The following is a 19,943-nucleotide window of genomic DNA, read 5'->3' on the forward strand; positions in this document are numbered from 1 at the left end:
CAGGCCTATATCTAACGAGGAGCTGCTGGCAGGCTACCTCCCTGCATCGGCAGAATTCTGGTCCACTGGGGCTAGTGGAAAGTTCCTGTGGCCTGTTGGGGTTGTGTGAAACTGGGTGCCACACCGGAGGTTGCGCGGTCAACTCTGTTTCACTCCCCGTGCCCACGGGGACAGGAGATGTCAGTGTTGTATTGCGCCAGGCGGACGTTACATACCGCTTACGGGTGCGTAACGTCGTGTGTTGCTGGAAGTGATGAGGTTAAATCGCGTGGCTCCTATGTATTAGAGACTTCAGGATGGCGCTGCATGGTGTGGTTTCTTCATTGATTGACAGGTCTATGACTGAGCAGAGGGATCCTGAGTGACCTCCCGCGGCCCGATTCATGACCGAGCCGATTACTTCAGAAAACCCACTGCTAATAGTGTCCTCCTCTACAAGAGTGCTCTCCCCTTTCATATGAAGACGGCTTTGCCCTACAGTCAGTATTTCAGAAAAATGAAGCTTCGGGTTTTGACGCACAGGCAGACAAACGTCCCACAAGGTCCACAAGAAGTGGCTCTGCTGATAATGACTGAGGCTCATGGTAAGGCAAAAAGAAGGCCCCTTATCCCCTGATCCAAACCGAAGGAGAGAAGATATATTGTCCGTTTTAGATTCTGTCGCATGGACTCTATTATCCGCAATGTAATAAAAAAGAATAGGCATTTGATGGAAAGTGACGGTGACCTTCAGGACATTGCCTTCAGGACGCGTCTGCTCACCTCTAAAAGATGGAACAACGTAAAAGATCTCATTGTATGAGTCAATCAGGACCTAAACATTGTCTGAATGGTTCCTCCAAGAAATGTCCACACAACTGACAATCCAAGACCTTCCTCAAGTGCCACAATTCATTCCACGTTGCGCTCCACATGTAGTCTGCGCCGTATTGTGCCCGTGTCATGTTATTACATTGGGATGACCATAGGCCCTCCATCACTGGGAAATACATGGTTCCAATGGCTTAGAAAGAGTTAACTCACCTGTAAGAGGGGGCGACTTTCATAGCTTACTCCTACGTTGTGGATTCTGGGGTCAGATGTACAGGGCCCGGAGGGCTTTAATGAGAGAAATTATCAGTGATCTTACCACGATTGTTATTATTTAGTGATTGTGTAAAATGGCTGGTTTTTATGTTGTGTTGATATTCATACTGACAATTAAGCGCTGCTATTTAGAGACACAAATTCACGTCCGTATGTAGGCATAAGCCTGTAGAAGCGGCTAGTCATGCAAAATAGCTGTTGCCCGCATATCCTGCTAAGCCTGGCCTTTTAATGAGAACACAATAAAGGATCATGGTGAGTGCCCCTTGATCTTTTTTTCAATTGTCTGAATACAGCAGCATTCTGTGTCTCCTATATGATGTTTATATAGCAGTCTGTGTCTCCTTTGTGATGTATATAGAGCAGAATCTATCTCCTATGTGATGTATACACAACAGAATCTGTCTCCTATGTGATGTATACACAACAGAATCTGTCTCCTATGTGATGTATACACAACAGAATCTGTCTCCTATGTGATGTATACACAGCAGAATCTGTCTCCTATGTGATGTATACACAGCAGTCTGTTTCGTGTTATGTATACACAGCAGTCTGTTTCCTCTGTATATACACCAATCTCTGTGTCACTTACATGATGTATATACAGCAGCCTCCATGTCTCTGTGATGTATACACAGCAGTCTCGGTGTCTCCTATCTAATGTATTTACAGCATCTTTGGTATTTCCTATTTGATGTATATACAGCAGAATCTGTGTCTCCTATTTGATGTGTATATATGACAGAATTTGTGTCTGCTATTTGATGCATATACAGTATTGATCTCCAATGTAATGTATATACATGCAATTTTTACAGTATATTAGTCAAGTTGTATTTTAGAGGATTTAATTATTGATCAACATCTATGTTCTCAATCAGCCCAAAACACTCATAAATATCAGCGCTTAATATTTTTGGCAGTTGGAGGGGTTTTTTAGATTTGGCTTCTTAGGAGGAGGATCTGTTTGTGCAGGTAACTATTACTGTGCGGAATTATTAGGCAAGTTAATAAACACCCAATCTATTCCCATCTCACTTGTTTATTGTCACCAGGTAACCAATATAACTGCACAAAATGTAGAAATAAACATTTCTGACATGCAAAAACAAAACCCAAAAAATGAGTGCCCAATATCGCCCCCTTTCTTTCTGATGACACTCAGCAGCCGACCATCCCTAGATTCTGTCATTGCTTGATCTATTTACGCTCAACATTGCATGCAGCAGCCACCACAGCCTCCAGACACCACAGCCTCCAGACACCACAGCCTCCAGACACCACAGCCTCCAGACACTGCTCCCAGAGGTGGACTGGTTTCCCTCCCTGTAGATCTCACATTTTATGAGTGACCACAGGTTCTCTATGGGGTTCAGATCAGGTGAACAAGGGAGCCATGTCATTATTTTCTCATCTTTTAGACCTTTACTGGCCAGTCACGCTGTGGAGTAATTGGATGCATGTGATGGAGCATTCTCCTGCATGAAAATCATGTTTTTCTTGAACGATACCGACTTCTTCTGCTTGAAGAAGTTGTCTTCCAGAAACTGGCAGTAGGTCTGTGAGTTGAGCTTCACTCCATCCTCATCCTGAAAAGGTCCCACAAGTTGATCTTTGATGATCCCAGCCCATACCAGTGCCCACCTCCACCTTGCTGGCGTCTGAGTCGGAGTGGAGCTCTCTGCCCTTTACTGATCCAGTCTCTGGCCCATCCATCTGCCCATCAAGAGTCACTCTCATTTCATCACTCCATAAAACCTGTGAAAAATCAGTCTTCAGATATTTCTTGGCCCAGTCTTGAGGTTTGATCTTCTGTTTCTTGGTCAGAAGTGGTGGTTTTCAGCCTTCCTTACCTTGGCCTGTCCCTGAGTATGGCACACCTTGTGCTTTTTGATACTCCAGTAACGTTGCAGCTCTGAAATATGGCCAAACTGGTGGCAAATGGCATCTTGGCCGCTTCACGCTTGATTTTCCTCAATTCATGGGCAGTTATTTTGCTCCTTTTTTGCCCAGCACGCTTCTTGCGACCCTGTTGGCTATTTGCCATGAAACGCTTGATTGTTCGGTGATCACACCTCAATAGTTTGGCAATCACTCTGTGTCTCCTATGTGATGTATATACAGCAGACTGTGTCTCCTATGTGAGAGATATATAGCAACCTTAGTGTCTTCTATGTGATGTACATATTGCAGTCTCGGTGTCTCCTTTGTAATGTATATACAGTAGATTCTGTCTCATGTGATGTATATACAGCAGTCACAATGTCTTCTATGTGTTTTATATACAGTGATGTATATACAGATGAATCTGTCTCCTTTGTGATGTATATTCAGCACTCTGTCTCCGATGTGATATATATAGCAATCTGTGTTTGCTCTGTGACGTATATACAGCAATCTGTGTCACCTAACTGATTCATATACCGCAGCTTTGGTGTTTCCTATGTGATATAAATACAGCAGTCTGTGTCTCCTATGTGATATACAGGAGAATCTCAATGTCTGCTTTGTGATGTATTGTGATGAACGCAAGTAAGGAACCACGTGTTGTGAAGAAGGTTCTGATCCATGCTTGTATCACTTTGCCATGTAGCTGTATGAGAGGTCCAACTCCTGCTGCAGAAAATACTCCCCAAACCATGACCCTTCCTCCACCGCCTTTCACTGACTTCTTAACACACTTTGGGTACAGTCTTTCCCCAGTTTGTCAACAAACTCAATGTTTCCCATCAGACCCAAATAAATTGAACTTGCTTTATCAGTAAAATGACCTGTGGACACTTCTCCTCTGTTCACACAATATGCTCCTTGTGATTCTTTCTGCTAATGAGAGGTTTGGTCACTGCAGAGTCGGCTTTCAGTCCAAATGCTCTTACATGTCGTGACCCTGTATGATGAGACAGATCCTTAACCTGTTTAGTGCAATTCCAGCTGCAGTGTGTTAATGATTACCCATGGAGAGTCCGCATTATCCTATCCTCTCTTGCATTTGTCTATCATGAGTGAGCAGTCTTCTTGGAGGACTTCAAAGAGTTTGTGATGTTCTAAAGATGCAATATTTTCGAAATCACAGACTTGGAACGACCAACTTCTTTTGGTATGGCTGATAGGGTCACCAGTTTGGCCTTCATCTGGACAACATGTCGGATGATTTCAGTCACTTTGGAACGGCACACCATTTTTGCAAATTCGGTGCAAACTGGAAAGATATGGGCTGGCAGTTACATAGGGTTTGTCAGATAAGGAAATTGGCACCAGGTGCAGATTAACACCCAATAACTTGCAAGGATCTGATAGTGTTCTGTAATTTTGATCTATGTTCTTTTTCATTTATCTCAATTACATTTTTATTATGTGGTTTACAATAAAATTTATGAAATAAGCCTAAAATCCTGCGAATTTCCTCATATTAGGGATATAATCACATAGAACGACATAATGACCGTAACGTTTAGGAAATTGTGTGTTGTTCTCCAATTTTGATCCCTAGTGTATATACAGCAGTCTCAGTGTCTCCTATGTGATGTATATACAGCGGTCTGGGTGTATCCTATGTGATGTATTTACAGCAGTCTTGGAGTCTCCTATGTAATGTGTATTCAGTAGTTTGTGTCTCCTGTCTGATGAATTTACACGTGTCTCGTATGGAATGTATATACAGTAGTTTTGGAGTCGCCTGTCTGATGCATATACAGCAGTTTTGGTGATTCCTATGTGATGGATATACAGGAGTCTGTCTTGTTTATGATGTATATAGAACAATCTCATTTGTTTCCTATGTGATGTGTATAGAGCAAAATCTGTGTCTCCTATGTGATGTCTCCTATGTGTATATACAGCAGTCTCAATGTCTCCTATTTGAATATATAGCAGTCTCTGTCTTCTATGTGATGTATATACAGCAGTCTGTCTCCTATGTGATGTGTGTGTATATATAGGGTTAACAAGTAATTATAAAAATTCCTTAAAACCTAAAGTTTATTAATTTCAATTAAACCAACCCAAGTGAAATGCACACCACAATCAAAAATAACCCATCTGTGAAGGACACAAGTGGATCAGATAAACTGACAATCAGGGACCAAATTTTTACAGAGTGGGTGAATGTAGAGGTCAAAAATAGATATCCCAGACCACATCGAGGGCCATGGACTAGTATAGCCCTATCCATGCCCTAGGGCTGGCCACTACCTTGCAACAGAGGGTCTTCTGTGTGATGTATACATGGCACAATCTTTCTCCAATGTGAGGTATATACAGCAGAATTTGTCTACTAGGTGATGTACGCTGGAGACTTGGTATATCCTTTCTAAAGTACATACATCATTCTCGGTTTCTCCTGTGTAATGCATACACAGCGGTCTGACTCTACTGTCTGTATATCCAGCAGTCTACTCATTACTGTCATAGTAGACAGTCTGTGTCTACTATGTGATGTGTAAACGCACAATGTGTGTCTCCTATGTGATGGATGTACAGAAGCAAGTGTCTCCTGTGATGTGTATACAGCGAAATATGAGTCTCATGTGATGTATATACAGCAGTCTCAGTGTCTCCTATGTGATGTATTTAAAAAAGTTTCAATATCTCCATTCTGATGTAAACATAGCAGTCTCGATGCCTCCTATGTGATTTATATACTGAAGTCTGTGTCTCCAATGTGATGTATATACAGCAGTCTGTGTCTCTGGTGTGATGTATTCATAAGAATCGGAGTCTCCTATATACTTTATATACAGCAGTATCGTTGTCTCATATGTGATGTATATACAGCACTCTGTGTCTCCTATGTTATACTGTTTATATAGCAGAATCTGTGTTTCCTATGTGATGACTAACCGCAGTCTCCTGTATGATGCATACACAGTCTGTCTACTATGTGATGTATATCCAGCAGAATCTCAATGTCTCTTATGTGATGTATATACAGCAGCCTCAGTATCTTCTATGTGATGTATGAACAGAAGCGTCAGTATCTCCTTTGTGCTGTATATAGCAGTCTTGATGTCTCTTATGTGATGTATATACAGCAGCCTCAGTATCTTCTATGTGATGTCTACACTGCAGTGTCAGTATCTCCTTTGTGATGTATATAGCAGTCTTTGTGTCTCCTATGTGATGTATATACAGCAGCCTCAGTATCTTTTATGTGATGTCTACACCGCAGCATCAGTATCTCCTTTGTGATGTATATAGCAGTCTTGATGTCTCCTATGTGATGTATATACAGCCGCCTCAGTATCTTCTATGTGATGTCTACACCGCAGCGTCAGTATCTCCTTTGTGATGTATATAGCAGTCTTGGTGTTTCTTATGTGATGTATATACAGCAGCCTCAGTATTTTCGATGTGATGTCTACACCGCAGCGTCAGTATCTCCCTTGTTATGTATATAGCAGTCTGTGTGTCTCCTATGTGATGTATATACAGCAGTCTTTGTCTCCTATGTGATGAATATACAGTACATTACATTAAGGGCGCATTCTACAAGCGTTTTGTCTAAACATCACAGGATAATTTATTAGTTGATAATTTTTTAGGGCTCAAATAATGTTTTAAATATCTAAATTGCCCTGGGCAGGAAAAAAGGGTCACCTACCCCCCTCCACCGGTGTAAATGACGGCCGCGCACGGACTATGTAACATGAGGGTACATGTGAGCACATCCCCAATTATAAGAAGGTGCTCTCACTTTTGCAACTACATTATTGTATTTCTATAATCCTTATTTCCCCCTGAAAACTATTTCAGTTTTGTTTCCCGTGGATCTGTTCAGATTTTGGGCGAAATTATAAGGGGTAAACTTTCTGACATGATTCTCCTTGGTAAAATTAATACATGGCAAAAACCTGGCATTTTACCTGGGATGTGTATACTTTGTATATCCCTTATATATGTACATGTCTCGTAGTTATTAGTGTGTGACGGTATTATTTATGTGCAACTTTTCTTGCAGGCGCAGGAGGCTTGTGGTCCTCTGGAGATCGATTCTGCCTTGAGCCTCATACGATCCTTAGAACAAGACCTCCAGGAGGCGAAGGCGGCAGCGAGGGAGGGGAAGCTACAGCCATTACCTGGCGAGACGGTGAGGAACATCAGCAAGACCTCCTACAGTGGGGGACACGGACTACAACTCTCACTATTCTTTTATGCAGATGGAGAAATGTTCTCAGGATCTGGGGAGCAGCACAAAAGCTGTGAGCTCATCCATCGCACAACTGCTGGGGGAGATCGTCCACGGGAACGAGAACTACACCGGTATGGGAACCATCTCTTCTCTGTGTCCAACTCCTGGTCATCTTTCCCCTGTCTCCTCTCATTGGTCTCTTGTCTGCACTTGCCGGTCTCTTGCCTCCTCCCGTCCGGTCTCTTGCCTCCACCCGTCCGGTCTCTTGCCTCCTCCCGTCCGGTCTCTTGCCTCCTCCCGTCCGGTCTCTTGCCTCCTCCCGTCCGGTCTCTTGCCTCCTCCCGTCCGGTCTCTTGCCTCCTCTCGTCCGCCGGTCTCTTGCCTCCTCTCGTCCGCCGGTCTCTTGCCTCCTCTCGTCCGCCGGTCTCTTGCCTCCTCTCGTCCGCCGGTCTCTTTCCTCCTCTCGTCCGCCGGTCTCTTGCCTCCTCTCGTCCGCCGGTCTCTTGCCTCCTCTCGTCCGCCGGTCTCTTGCCTCCTCTCGTCCGCCGGTCTCTTGCCTCCTCTCGTCCGCCGGTCTCTTGCCTCCTCTCGTCCGCCGGTCTCTTGCCTCCTCTCGTCCGCCGGTCTCTTGCCTCCTCTCGTCCGCCGGTCTCTTGCCTCCTCTCGTCCGCCGGTCTCTCGCCGCCTCCTCTCGCCCCGGTCTTTCACCTCCTCTCGCACGTCTCAGTCTCTCACATTCCTCCTCTCTGTCAGGCCGTGCGGCCCGCGATGTCGCGCAGGCTCTGAAGTCTCTGGCACAGGCGAGTCGTGGGGTGGCTGCGAATTCTTCGGATCCGGCCGTGCAGAATGCCATGTTAGAGTGTGCTGGAGACGTCATGGACAAGGCCGGAAATCTCATAGAAGAAGCTAAAAGGGCGGTGGGTAAACCTGCCGATGCTGAGGGGCAGCAGAGACTGGCTCAGGTGAGTGCGGAGGGGCTGTATCTGCTGCTGTCACATCTCAGGAGGATCAGAGGACGTCAGTCTGATGGATGTTTTCTGCAGGTGGCTAAAGCTGTGTCCCAGGCACTGAGCCGTTGCGTGAACTGTCTTCCCGGACAAAGGGACGTGGACGCCGCCATCAAGAGCATCGGCGAAGCCAGCAAAAGGCTTCTGGCAAACTCCGTAAGTGCCATCTCCCTACTACTACTTCTGATGTAATGGACCATTCCCTCCCTCCTCCAGAGTGACTGACCATCCCCTCCTCCTCCGGTGTAACTGACCATTCCCTCCCTCCTCCGGTGTGACTGACCATCCCCTCCTCCGGTGTGACTGACCATTCCCTCCCTCCTCCAGAGTGACTGACCATCCCCTCCTCCTCCGGTGTAACTGACCATCCCTTCCCCCGGTGTGGCTGACCATCCCCTCCTCCTCCGGTGTAACTGACCATCCCTTCCCCCAGTGTGGCTGACCATTCCCTCCCTCATCCGGTGTGGCTGACCATTCCCTCCCTCATCCGGTGTGACTGACCATCCATCCTCCTCCGGTGTGACTGACCATCCCTCCTCCTCCGGTGTGACTGACCATCCCTCCTCCTCCGGTGTGGCTGACCAGTCCCTCCCTCCTCCGGTGTGACTGACCATCCCCTCCTCCTCCGGTGTGACTGACCATCCCCCCTCGACACATCTGACCATTCCCTCCCTCCTCCGGTGTGGCTGACCAGTCCCTCCCTCCTCCGGTGTGGCTGACCAGTCCCTCCCTCCTCCGGTGTGACTGACCATCCCTCCTCCTCCGGTGTAACTGACCATCCCTTCCCCCAGTGTGGCTGACCATTCCCTCCCTCATCCGGTGTGACTGACCATCCCCCCTCGACACATCTGACCACTCCCTCCCTCCTCCAGTATGACTGACCATCCCTTCCCCCGGTGTGGCGAACCATCCCTTCCCCCGGTGTGGCGAACCATCCCTTCCCCCGGTGTGGCGAACCATCCCTTCCCCCGGTGTGGCGAACCATCCCTTCCCCCGGTGTGGTGAACCATCCCTTCCCCCGGTGTGGTGAACCATCCCTTCCCCCGGTGTGGCGAACCATCCCTACCTCCGGTGTGGCGAACCATCCCTTCCCCGGACATGGCTGATTATCCCTTCCCCCGGCGCGGCGGACCGTTGCTTCCCCCGGCGCGGCGGACCGTGGCTTCCCTCGGCGTGTCAAGCCCTCCTTCCCATGGCGCGGCAGACCCTTTCATTCTGCACTCAGCTGTTTTCTCTGTGCTCTTTGTTGCACATTCCTTCCTGTCCCGACCCTATGATAACACTGCATGTCACCTTTTCTTCACTTTTCAGTTCCCGCCCGGCAATAAGAACTTTCAAGAAGCCCAGAGTCAACTGAACCAGGCGGCCGCTGGCCTCAACCAGTCGGCTAATGAGCTTGTGCAAGCGTCCCGAGGAACCCCGCAGGACCTGGCCAAAGCTTCTGGGAAATATGGGCAGGACTTCAATGAGTTTCTCCAGGCAGGAGTGGAGATGGCAGGACAGACGCAGGTAGGAGGACGACAGGAGGGTGTACAGAGGCACAGCAGAGAGCGGTGTGTGACAGGAGGGTGTACAGAGGCACAGCAGAGAGCGGTGTGTGACAGGAGGGTGTACAGAGGCACAGCAGAGAGCGGTGTGTGACAGGAGGGTGTACAGAAGCACAGCAGAGAGCGGTGTGTGACAGGAGGGTGTACAGAGGCACAGCAGAGTGGTGTGTGACAGGAGGGTGTACAGAGGCACAGCAGAGAGCGGTGTGTGACAGGAGGGTGTACAGCGGCACAGCAGAGAGCGGTGTGTGACAGGAGGGTGTACAGAGGCGCGCTCTTCAATGTGTCACCTCTTTTCCTGCAGAACAAGGAGGATCAGGCGCAGGTGGTCTCCAATCTGAAGAGCATCTCCCTGTCATCCAGTAAGTTACTCCTGGCAGCGAAAGCTCTGTCTGCCGATCCTGCCGCCCCCAACCTGAAGAGCCAGCTCGCCGCTGCCGCCAGGTGAGTGCGGGGCAACAGCGGGACACAGTATATCAGTATATGCATCCTATATAGAATCGCTCCATCTCCATGTGAGCGGGGTAGAACGGTATTTAGTGTAGTGCCGCCTCAGTGTGGGCGGGGATATATCGGTATATAGTGTAGTTCTGCCTCAGTGTGGGGGGTATAACAGTATATAGCGTAGTGTTGCCTCAGTGTGAGCGGGGTGTGACGACATGGACTCTGTCAGTGCCTGGCAGGGGTTAAGTTTCTTAACATTCAGCCAGACATGAAGATAGTTTGTTTATAGACGGGGGATAAGCCCCTCATTGTTTCTACAAGACTCTTAGGAGTCTAGTGTTAAGCTGGTGTCACACATAACGACAACGACGTCGCTGCAACGTCACCATATTCTGTGACGTTGCAGCGACCTCAACAGCGACGTCGCTGTGTGTGACACATAACAACGATCAGACCCCTGCTGTGAAATCGCTGCTCGCTCCTGAATGCTCCAGGTCATTTTTTGAACGCTGCTATCCCGCTGCGCCATGCTGATAAGCTGATAATCCTTTTGTTTGACACCGCAGCAGGGACGCTACGCTACGTCTGAAACCACACAACGACCGTCGACGTCGCTATGATCGCTGCTCCGTCGCTGCTTTTTATAACATGTTTGACAGCTTACTAACGATCATCTATGGTCGCTGCTACGTCACAGAATATGGTGACGTTGCAGCGACGTCGTTGTCGTTATGTGTGACCCCAGCTTTACAGTTCTTATTGACTCATGTAATTGCCTTGGCCAGTGAAGGTCAGACACGCAGACAAATCAATTATGCGAACCTCCCATTCTATTACTATGTGTATTGCTAGATGCGATGTAACTTAGCTGTCTCTCCCTCGTCTCTGCCAGAGATCATTACTACTAGGGATATTTTGTATACGGCTTGAAATCTAGCCAATAAGAACCCAGTCTTATTCACCAATCGTGAAAACCCCAATGGTCTGAATGGAGAGCTCAGGGGTATAAGAAGGAGGACTGTGCATTGCCGGGGAGACTCTTGCTACATGCTACCAATCTAGGACCTGCGGATCCGATTGGCAAGCCATAACCAAACCTGGATTATAACACTACATGGACTTCAGCATCGAATGCAAGGATTTGGCTGAGATATCAAGGACTACCTAAGGAAGGAATCCAGCTTGGGACAATCCTGTCATCTGACTACAGGCTTTTTGGTCCTTAGACAGCTTCCTAAATCTGGCGTTATTCCATTCTCGGTGGGTGCCCGCCGAAAGCGGGGTGCTGCTGGATTGGAGTAAGTAGCCCTGGAAGCTCTGAGGTGAGGCATGGACCTTCTAAATCCCTGGTGAGCCAGCATGGACCTTCTAAATTCCTGGTGAGCCAGCGGAAGGGTGAGAAACCGTTGCAGGTTACATTCTGTGGTTTTGCTGGTTATGTGTTATGTGCCGATAATTGTTTGGGGATCCAAAAAAGTCTTAATATTGTGTTCCACCCACGGTTAAGGAGGTTGGCGTTCAGTTGGGATGAGTCCTGGGCCACGCTGTCTTTATAGGCGGCTGGGCCAGCGGACGAGAGCACCCACTGACCCTGGTGTCTCCACAATTGGTGGCAGCGGTGGGATACTACTCAGCCTGGTTTACCCAGGGGAGCTGCAGAGGACTGGTGTTCGCGGACACCATCCAGGGCTCAACAACCAGGGAGGCACAGGAGCATACCCAGCAGGCCATAGGGGAGGCATTCAGGTTTCGGATGCTGCCATGTCCAACCCCACCAGCTCAGCCATGGGACAAGGACCAGAGAGGAGTTACGACCGCTGCAGTAAATGGATGCTACAGGATCTGTGCCAGATGCGAAAGATTGACTACAGGAACACTGACACTCGGTCGGACTTGATCCGGAAATTGGTCCATTGGGAGATCCAGAGGATGATGAGGACCCCGCCGATGTAGTATAAGAGGATGTAAACGGTCTCATCCTAGATCCAGTGACAGTCTGGAAACAAACAAAGCCCAAGCAGACCGAGTCAAGGAATTGTTTACTGCATTGGGGCCTGAAGCTTCAAGGGAAGAGAGGGCTGGTGTTCTGCAATTTGTGTTTGGATTTCCAATTTCCTCACCATCAGCACCTACCTCCAGGATAGACCACCACCAAGGAAGTCATCTTCGCTACAGGGATGTGCCAGTGTTTAATGATTCCAGCACTGACATAGATGAACACTTGCAAAACATTGAGGTGCTAATGCGTATGCACCAGGTGCCCACAGATGAGTGGTCCAAATACCTGTGGACAAGCTTGCCGGTCCGGGCCCAGGAGGCTGTCCGATCACTTGGGCCTCAGGACTACCTCGACTACGGAATTATTAAGGACACTTTGTTGGCCCTTTTTACCATAACCCCCGAGAGACATTGCACTACGTTCCAGACTATGTCTTGCCAGGGTGTCTCATACGTCGAATTTGGCAGTCAACTCCGACGACACTGTAATCGCTGGCTCGATGGTCGGGCTGCCCACTCCGCTGCTGCCCTCCGGGATGTGATAGTGCTTGAACAGCTGCTGGAGAAGATGGACCTGTAACTCCGAGAATGGGTAGCTGACAGGACGCCCGACACCCCAGAGCAAGCAGCGCGATTGGCTGTCGAATTTGCAGCCAACCGACCAGACTGGAGGCCCGATAGGCCCACCAATCCCAGGAGGTCCCTCAACCATGGTGTCACAAACCACCGGGGGGGTCACTCAGAAATCCCCCGCGCTGGCTACCAGTACGTCACAATCGGGGGGTAACAAGTGGGGTCACCCCTCCTTTATACCTCCCGACCGACAGACAGAGCACGTGACGCGCTCTCTAGCGCCCCTCTTATAGTCAGGCCAATTATGGAATTGCCCGACAATAAGCAAGGAGGCCGCTATACTACTTATGCCGATTATTGAAGGGTCCCCGGTGAGAGTAAGGTATATATTCCCCCGACCTCCGCGGGCGGAATATATAAAATCTCCCCGAATCTCACTGGCCTCCCCACAATAATCCTTGGCACAATTCGCTGCCACCAACCGATTTACGGTAACTATTAGCCGAACACACAGACGTGGGATTCAAGATCGAGATAACAGAACAGCCCAAGATTAATTATATAATTTAATCAGCCTAAAGCACACTAGAAACTACAATATATACACTAGGGAATCTACAGAATATACATATGTCAGAGTACAGTTACAGATAAAGCATGGTTTACAAACAGGTATGCAATTCAATCAGTTACCTTGTGCGTCTGGCCACAGGGGGGCGCTGTAGACCAGGTTTCCAGGAACTCCCACAGATGTTTCCTACACGTGCCCCCAGCGAAAGAACCCTGGAAAATGGCCGAAGTAGGGTTATCAACCTGGGCAGATCCAGGTCCCCTCCTACCTTAGTGACCTCACAGGGAAGCACTGCCACTCCCCCTGCATGGATCAGAATTATCCAGCAAAGGGGATATTGGCCATAACTTTGCCTGGGAGCGTCGTAGGCAGACGCCAATGCTCTCATTGTGACAGTTATGAATTTAGCTACAGAACGAGGGGACTCATGACCTGTCTGCCAGTTCCCCATTGGCTGATATCACGCCTGGGGCATTTCCCAATGTCCTGCTCCCATAAAAAGGGTGTGCCGGCATCGTCCGCATGCGGAGACACCATTTTTATGGTTGCCATATTTATCGGAAATATGGCTTGCGAGATATGAACCATTTTTTACTGGAGTCGTTCTGTCTAGCTAGTTCCATAGCCTTGCTAATGAGATACAACTCTTGTTACAGGGTGACGGCAGGGAGTCATCCTGTGTCCATTGTTCCCACACCACCTCATCTCCATATCACAGGACATGGCCATGGAGGTGTAAGTGGAACACTGAGAACAAGAAGGGAGGGGGCACTGCCAGGGAGTGATGAGGGATTATGACTGGAGTCATAATTCATCTTCATATCCCGGGATTTGCCTCACACCTCCCCCCTTTTGAGGGCGCTAGGGGGCAGCACACTCCGGTGTTCCCCCGTGCGCCCGTCCGCGACCTCTCCTTGTCGGGACAGCCCGTCTGCGTTACCGTGGTCACGGCCCCTTTTGTGGCGAATGGTGAAGTTGTATTGCTGGAGCGCAAGGCTCCATCGCAACAATCGCCCATTCGTCCCAGAGACGGTGTGCAACCAGCTGAGGGGATTGTGGTCCGTCTCCACGATGAAGTGGCGCCCGTATAGATAGGGTTGCAGACGCTGCAGGGCCCACACTATGGCCAGGCACTCCTTCTCCATCGTGGAATAGGCAACTTCCCTTGGTAACAGCTTCCTGCTCAGGTACAAGACTGGGTGCTCTTGGCTCGCAGAGTCCACCTGGCTGAGCACCGCACCGAGGCCGAAGTCACTGGCGTCGGTCTGTACTACAAACGGCCGCGTGAAGTCGGCTGCCTGTAGCACGGGCGGGCTGGACAGGGCGTCCTTTAGGGCCCGGAAGGCTGTCTCGCAGTCCATTGTCCAATCGACTGCAGAGGGCAGCTTCTTCTTGGTGAGGTCCGTCAAGGGCTTTGCCAGGCTACTATAGCATGGAACAAACCTCCTATAGTACCCAGCGGTCCCCAAGAAGGACATCACCTGCTTCTTGGTCCTGGGGGTGGGCCAGGATGCGATGGCCTCCACTTTCTCAGGCTCGGGCTTCAGTGTTCTCCCACCTACCCGGTGACCGAGGTACTGGACCTCGCTCATGGCCAGCTGACACTTTCCCGGCTTGATGGTCAAACCTGCCCGGTGGATCCGCCCGAGCACCTGTGCTAGATGCTCTAGGTGGTCCTCCCAGGTGGGACTGAAGACGGCAATGTCATCCAGGTACGCGGCCGCGTACCCTTCAAGTCCCTTGAGCAGGGTGTTGACCATCCGCTGGAAGGTGGCAGGGGCATTCCTCATCCCGAATGGCATCACCGTGGACTCGTACAGTCCAAATGGGGTAATAAAGGCAGAGCGTTCCCTGGCCTTGCGAGTCAGGGGGATCTGCCAATATCCCCGGCTCAGATCCATGATGGTCAGGTACTGAGCCCCGGCCAACTGATCGAGCAGGTCATCGATGCGTGGCATTGGGTACGCATCGGCGACCGTGACCGCATTGAGCCCCCTGTAGTCCACGCAGAACCGAGTGGTTTGGTCCTTCTTAGGGACGAGGACTACAGGCGAGGCCCAAGCGCTGTTGGATGCCTGGATCACCCCCAGCTTCAGCATCTCGTCAATCTCCTGGCGCATGTGTTGCTGCACCTCCAGGGAGACCCGATATGCTGAACGCCGGATCGGGGGATGATCCCCAGTGTCCACGTGATGGACAGCCAAGTCAGTCCTTCCGGGCTGGTTGGTAAACAACCCCCGGAAGGGGTGTAGGGTGGCCCACAGCTGGGACCGTTGGTCCTCCAAGAGCTGGTGGCCAACCTCCACATCCTCAATGGATCCGCCTGCCCTAACCTGGGCTAGCATATCCAAGAGGGTTTCCGCTTCTCCCTCCTCGGGCAGGTTGCACACGGGGAGCGCACATGCCTCCCGCTCATGATGTGCCTTCATCATGTTCACATGGAAGGGCTTCCGCCTTCCACGGGCAGGGTCCAGGGTGACCAGGTACGTCACAGGGTTGAGCTGCTGGTACACGAGGTATGGGCCTTCCCAGGCTGCCTGAAGCTTGTCCTGTGGTACGGGGACCAGTACCCACACCTTTTGACCCACTTGGTAGGTCCTCTCACAAGCGTTCTGGTCGTACCAACGCTTCTGATCGGCCTGGGCTTGAGCCATATTGTCGTGTACCAGTTGCGTCAAGGCCTGCATTTTGTCCCGGAAGCGCATGACATACTCGATAACCGACACTCCAGGGGTGGCCAAATCCCCTTCCCAAGCCTCTTTCACCAGAGCCAGGGGGCCCCGCACACGTCGCCCGTACAGGAGCTCAAACGGTGAGAATCCTGTTGAGGCCTGTGGAACCTCCCGGTAAGCAAATAACAGGTGTGGGAGATACCGCTCCCAGTCACGCCCATGGGAGTCGACCAACATCTTAAGCATCTGCTTTAAGGTGCCATTGAACCGCTCGCACAGGCCATTAGTCTGTGGATGGTACGGGCTGGCCACCAGATGTCGCACCTGGACTTGCTTACAGAGGGCCTCCATCAGCTGGGACATGAATTGGGTCCCCCGGTCAGTGAGCATTTCCTGGGGAAAACCCACTCGGGAGAAAATCTCCAGCAATGCGGGGGCCACCTTGTCAGCCCGAATGGACGACAAGGCCACTGCTTCTGGGTACCGGGTGGCATAGTCCACTACCGTCAGTATGAAGCGTTTCCCGGAGCTGCTGGGGATGGCCAGCGGGCCGACCAGATCCACAGCCACCCTCCTGAAAGGCTCATCGATGATTGGCAGAGATACCAGTGGGGCTTTGGGGCGTGGCCCCGCCTTCCCCACTCTCTGACAGGTTTCACACGAACGGCAGTAGGCAGCCACATCGGCCCCCATTTTTGGCCAGTAGAAATGCTGGTTTAACCTGGCCTTGGTCTTAGCGATCCCTAGGTGTCCGGCCATCGGAATCTCATGTGCGATCCGCAACAACTCCGTCCGGAACGGATAGGGTACCACCAACTGTCGGTCCCTGGGCCACGCCTCCGGTGAACCCTGCTGGACCGTGGCCCGGTACAGCCGTCCTTGGTCCCAGACCACTCGCTCCGGGTCCGAGTCCGAGGGAGGCTGTGCCGCCTGCTTCTTAAGAGCTTTCAGGCTGTCGTCAGCTTCTAACGCTGCCTGAAACCCCTGACTAGATGTGGCCAGAATCGACGAGACTGTCACATCTTCAGTCAGTACCCCGGGACCTGTGTCCTGGCCTCCACCTGACTCGGCTGCCACTTGGTCAGAAGGGGAAGAGCTATCGGACCTCCGGGAGGCCCCTTGGCTCCCAGCACTCCCACTGCGGGTGACAGCGGCCACAGCCGCTGCGACCGTGGGTCGTGCCTGCTCCTCCTCCGTTCCTGACCAAGTCGCCGGTTCAGGCAGACCTACCTGGCTTCCTGACACCCCGGTTGTGGGGGAACCATGCACCGAGATCTTACCTGGGAGCACTTCCGCTCCTGGACCGGCCCCAATCTCACCTGCCTGTTCCCCTCCTGCAGCAACAGAACCCCGCTGTGAAATCTCTGGGGACCCCACATTTGCTGTGGTAGCCCCCACCCCACACACTGGTCCTCCCCCTGCAGCACCCTGCTCTCTGCTTATCCCTGCAGAGGGCAACAGATCCCAGCTCACAGGCTGGTTACTTGTAGAGGCATTGTCACACCTTTCTCTGACCCCCTCCCCTGTCACAGCTGCAGCTGTGTGTGTGTCTATGGTGTCTATGCAAGCAGAAATATCAGAGTTCACTCCCTCCTCCCTTACATCATTCATAGATAACACATTAACATTGTCCGGAGGCATGTCAGTACGGGCTGAAGGTTCAGCCCTTGGTTGGGGCCCAAACTGGGAGGTTATCTGCCCCAAATCTGTCCCAAGTAGCACGTTTGCGGGGATCCGATCAGTTACCCCCACCTCCCTCACCCCTCGCCCTGCGCCCCAGTCCACATAAATGTCAGCAACAGGCAGCGCCGGGTCAGTGCCTCCAATCCCGGAGACAGCGAGGGTTTTTCCAGGGATCAAGTCTTGGGGGGACACCATCTCAGGCCGCACCAGAGTCACCTCTGAGGCGCTGTCTCGCAGTCCTATGGTCACAGACCGGCCGACGGTGACAGGTTGGAAGCTGTCCAGGGACCTACCACCACCCCCACCCACACAATACACCTTGGGCGGCCCTTGGGACGGGGACGGAGCCGGGGCCTTGGGACGCTGAGGGCACATGGCCTTGAAGTGTCCAGGTAGGTTGCACTGGTGGCACCGTCTTGGTTCTGCCACGGGCCTGGAGAGGGGAGTTGAGGGGGACACCCCCTGCAGTCTAGGGGCAGGTGGGGCAGTCGCAGAATTCATCTTACCCCCTCTCCAGGTGCTGCTGGTGGCCGCTCTCCTGGCCTCAGGGGCCCGGTTGTTGGTGTAGTCATCGGCCAGGGCAGCTGTAGCCGTGGACCCCTTTGGCTTCTGGTCTCGGATGAACTGGCGGAGATCCTCAGGGGAGTTCCACAAGAGTTGCTCCGTGATGAACAAGTCCAGGATCTCCGGTCCGGTGGAAAGCTGCAGGCCTTGGGTCCAGTGGTCGGCAGCTCGGGCAAGTGCCCGCCGGTGGTCAGCCCAGGAGTCCTTTGGTCCCTTCTGTAGGCTCCGGAACTTCTTGCGGTAGGACTCTGGAGTGAGGTTGTACTGTTGGATCAGGGCCCGCTTGATGGTGTCGTAGCCCTGATCTGCCTCAGCAGGCAAGTCCCCAAGGACATCCAGGGCCTTACCCCTTAAACGGGGGGTCAGGTATTTGGCCCACTGGTCCTTGTCCAGATGGTGCTGCAGGCAAGTCCGTTCAAAAGCAGTCAAGAAAGAGTCCAAGTCTCCATCCTTCTCCAGCACTGGGAAGTCCTCAACACGGACCTTTGGAAGTTTGGTGTCTCGAAGGTCACATGTGGCTGATGAGGGCCGGAGCTGAGCTAGCTGCAGCTGGTAGTCACGGTCTGCCTGTCGCTCTCGCTCTTCACGCGCTGCCTGCCGCTCTCGCTCCGCAGCCTCACGCTCTGCGTGCCGCTCTGCCCTGCGCTCTGCCAGGAGTTCCTTGTAGCCCTCCTGGTCTCCAGCCTGGAGAAGGGCCATAGCCATTTGAAGAAGGCTATCCGAGCCTCCCAGGCTCGGTGGAATGGCACGTGGTGATCTGCGGCCCGCTGCGGAGCCTGGTGATTCACTGTCCGTTGCAGAGCGGAGGGCTGGCATCTGGCTCGTTGAGGACCCTTGGGTGAGCTGCTCCTCATCTTGTCCATAATTGCCAGCTTGTGCGCTGTCCTCTGCAGAACGGTTTTCTGGCGTCGAGCTCCTGGAGGACTCGTGGGCAACCTCCTCATTACTGCCCACAGCACCGTCCTCCCTCTCTTCGGCTCCTGCTTTAGCATTGGCCAGTTGCCTAGCTCTGCTCCTGGTGCCATCAGCCATTCTTGCAGACTTTTGGTCACTGACACAGAACTGACACCTGATGCCTCCACACACCTTACAGTATCTGCACTCTGACACTCTAGTGTTGAGCTAGTCTGAAGACCCCAGCAGCCACAGCTGCTGCAGGCAGTCTTTAGTGTCTGGGAGTATGGGTCTCACACTCACACACACTATTATCTCGATCCCACCGCTATGCCACCAATATGTCACAAACCACCGGGGGGGTCACTCAGAAATCCCCCGCGCTGGCTACCAGTACGTCACAATCGGGGGGTAACAAGTGGGGGTCACCCCTCCTTTATACCTCCCGACCGACAGACAGAGCACGTGACGCGCTCTCTAGCGCCCCTCTTATAGTCAGGCCAATTATGGAATTGCCCGACAATAAGCAAGGAGGCCGCTATACTACTTATGCCGATTATTGAAGGGTCCCCGGTGAGAGTAAGGTATATATTCCCCCGACCTCCGCGGGCGGAATATATAAAATCTCCCCGAATCTCACTGGCCTCCCCACAATAATCCTTGGCACAACTCGCTGCCACCAACCGCTTCACGGTAACTATTAGCCGAACACACAGACGTGGGATTCAAGATCGAGATAACAGAACAGCCCAAGATTAATTATATAATTTAATC

The 19,943-nt window shown here is 51.5% G+C and overlaps 1 protein-coding gene across 1 annotated transcript in view; it reads left to right on the forward strand.

The window, feature by feature from the left end:
• Positions 1 to 19,943, forward strand: part of TLN1 (talin 1) — a 245,387-nt gene that overhangs the window by 131,493 nt on the left and 93,951 nt on the right. Inside the window, exons 25-30 of the mRNA XM_075330534.1 lie at positions 7,046 to 7,174; positions 7,245 to 7,347; positions 7,970 to 8,178; positions 8,260 to 8,379; positions 9,535 to 9,732; positions 10,075 to 10,214. Coding sequence (XP_075186649.1) covers positions 7,046 to 7,174; positions 7,245 to 7,347; positions 7,970 to 8,178; positions 8,260 to 8,379; positions 9,535 to 9,732; positions 10,075 to 10,214 — 899 coding nt within the window. The remainder of the gene's footprint in view (positions 1 to 7,045; positions 7,175 to 7,244; positions 7,348 to 7,969; positions 8,179 to 8,259; positions 8,380 to 9,534; positions 9,733 to 10,074; positions 10,215 to 19,943) is intronic.

The sequence above is a fragment of the Anomaloglossus baeobatrachus genome, chromosome 1, assembly GCF_048569485.1.
Source record: "Anomaloglossus baeobatrachus isolate aAnoBae1 chromosome 1, aAnoBae1.hap1, whole genome shotgun sequence".
NCBI classification, from domain to species: Eukaryota; Metazoa; Chordata; class Amphibia; order Anura; family Aromobatidae; genus Anomaloglossus; species Anomaloglossus baeobatrachus.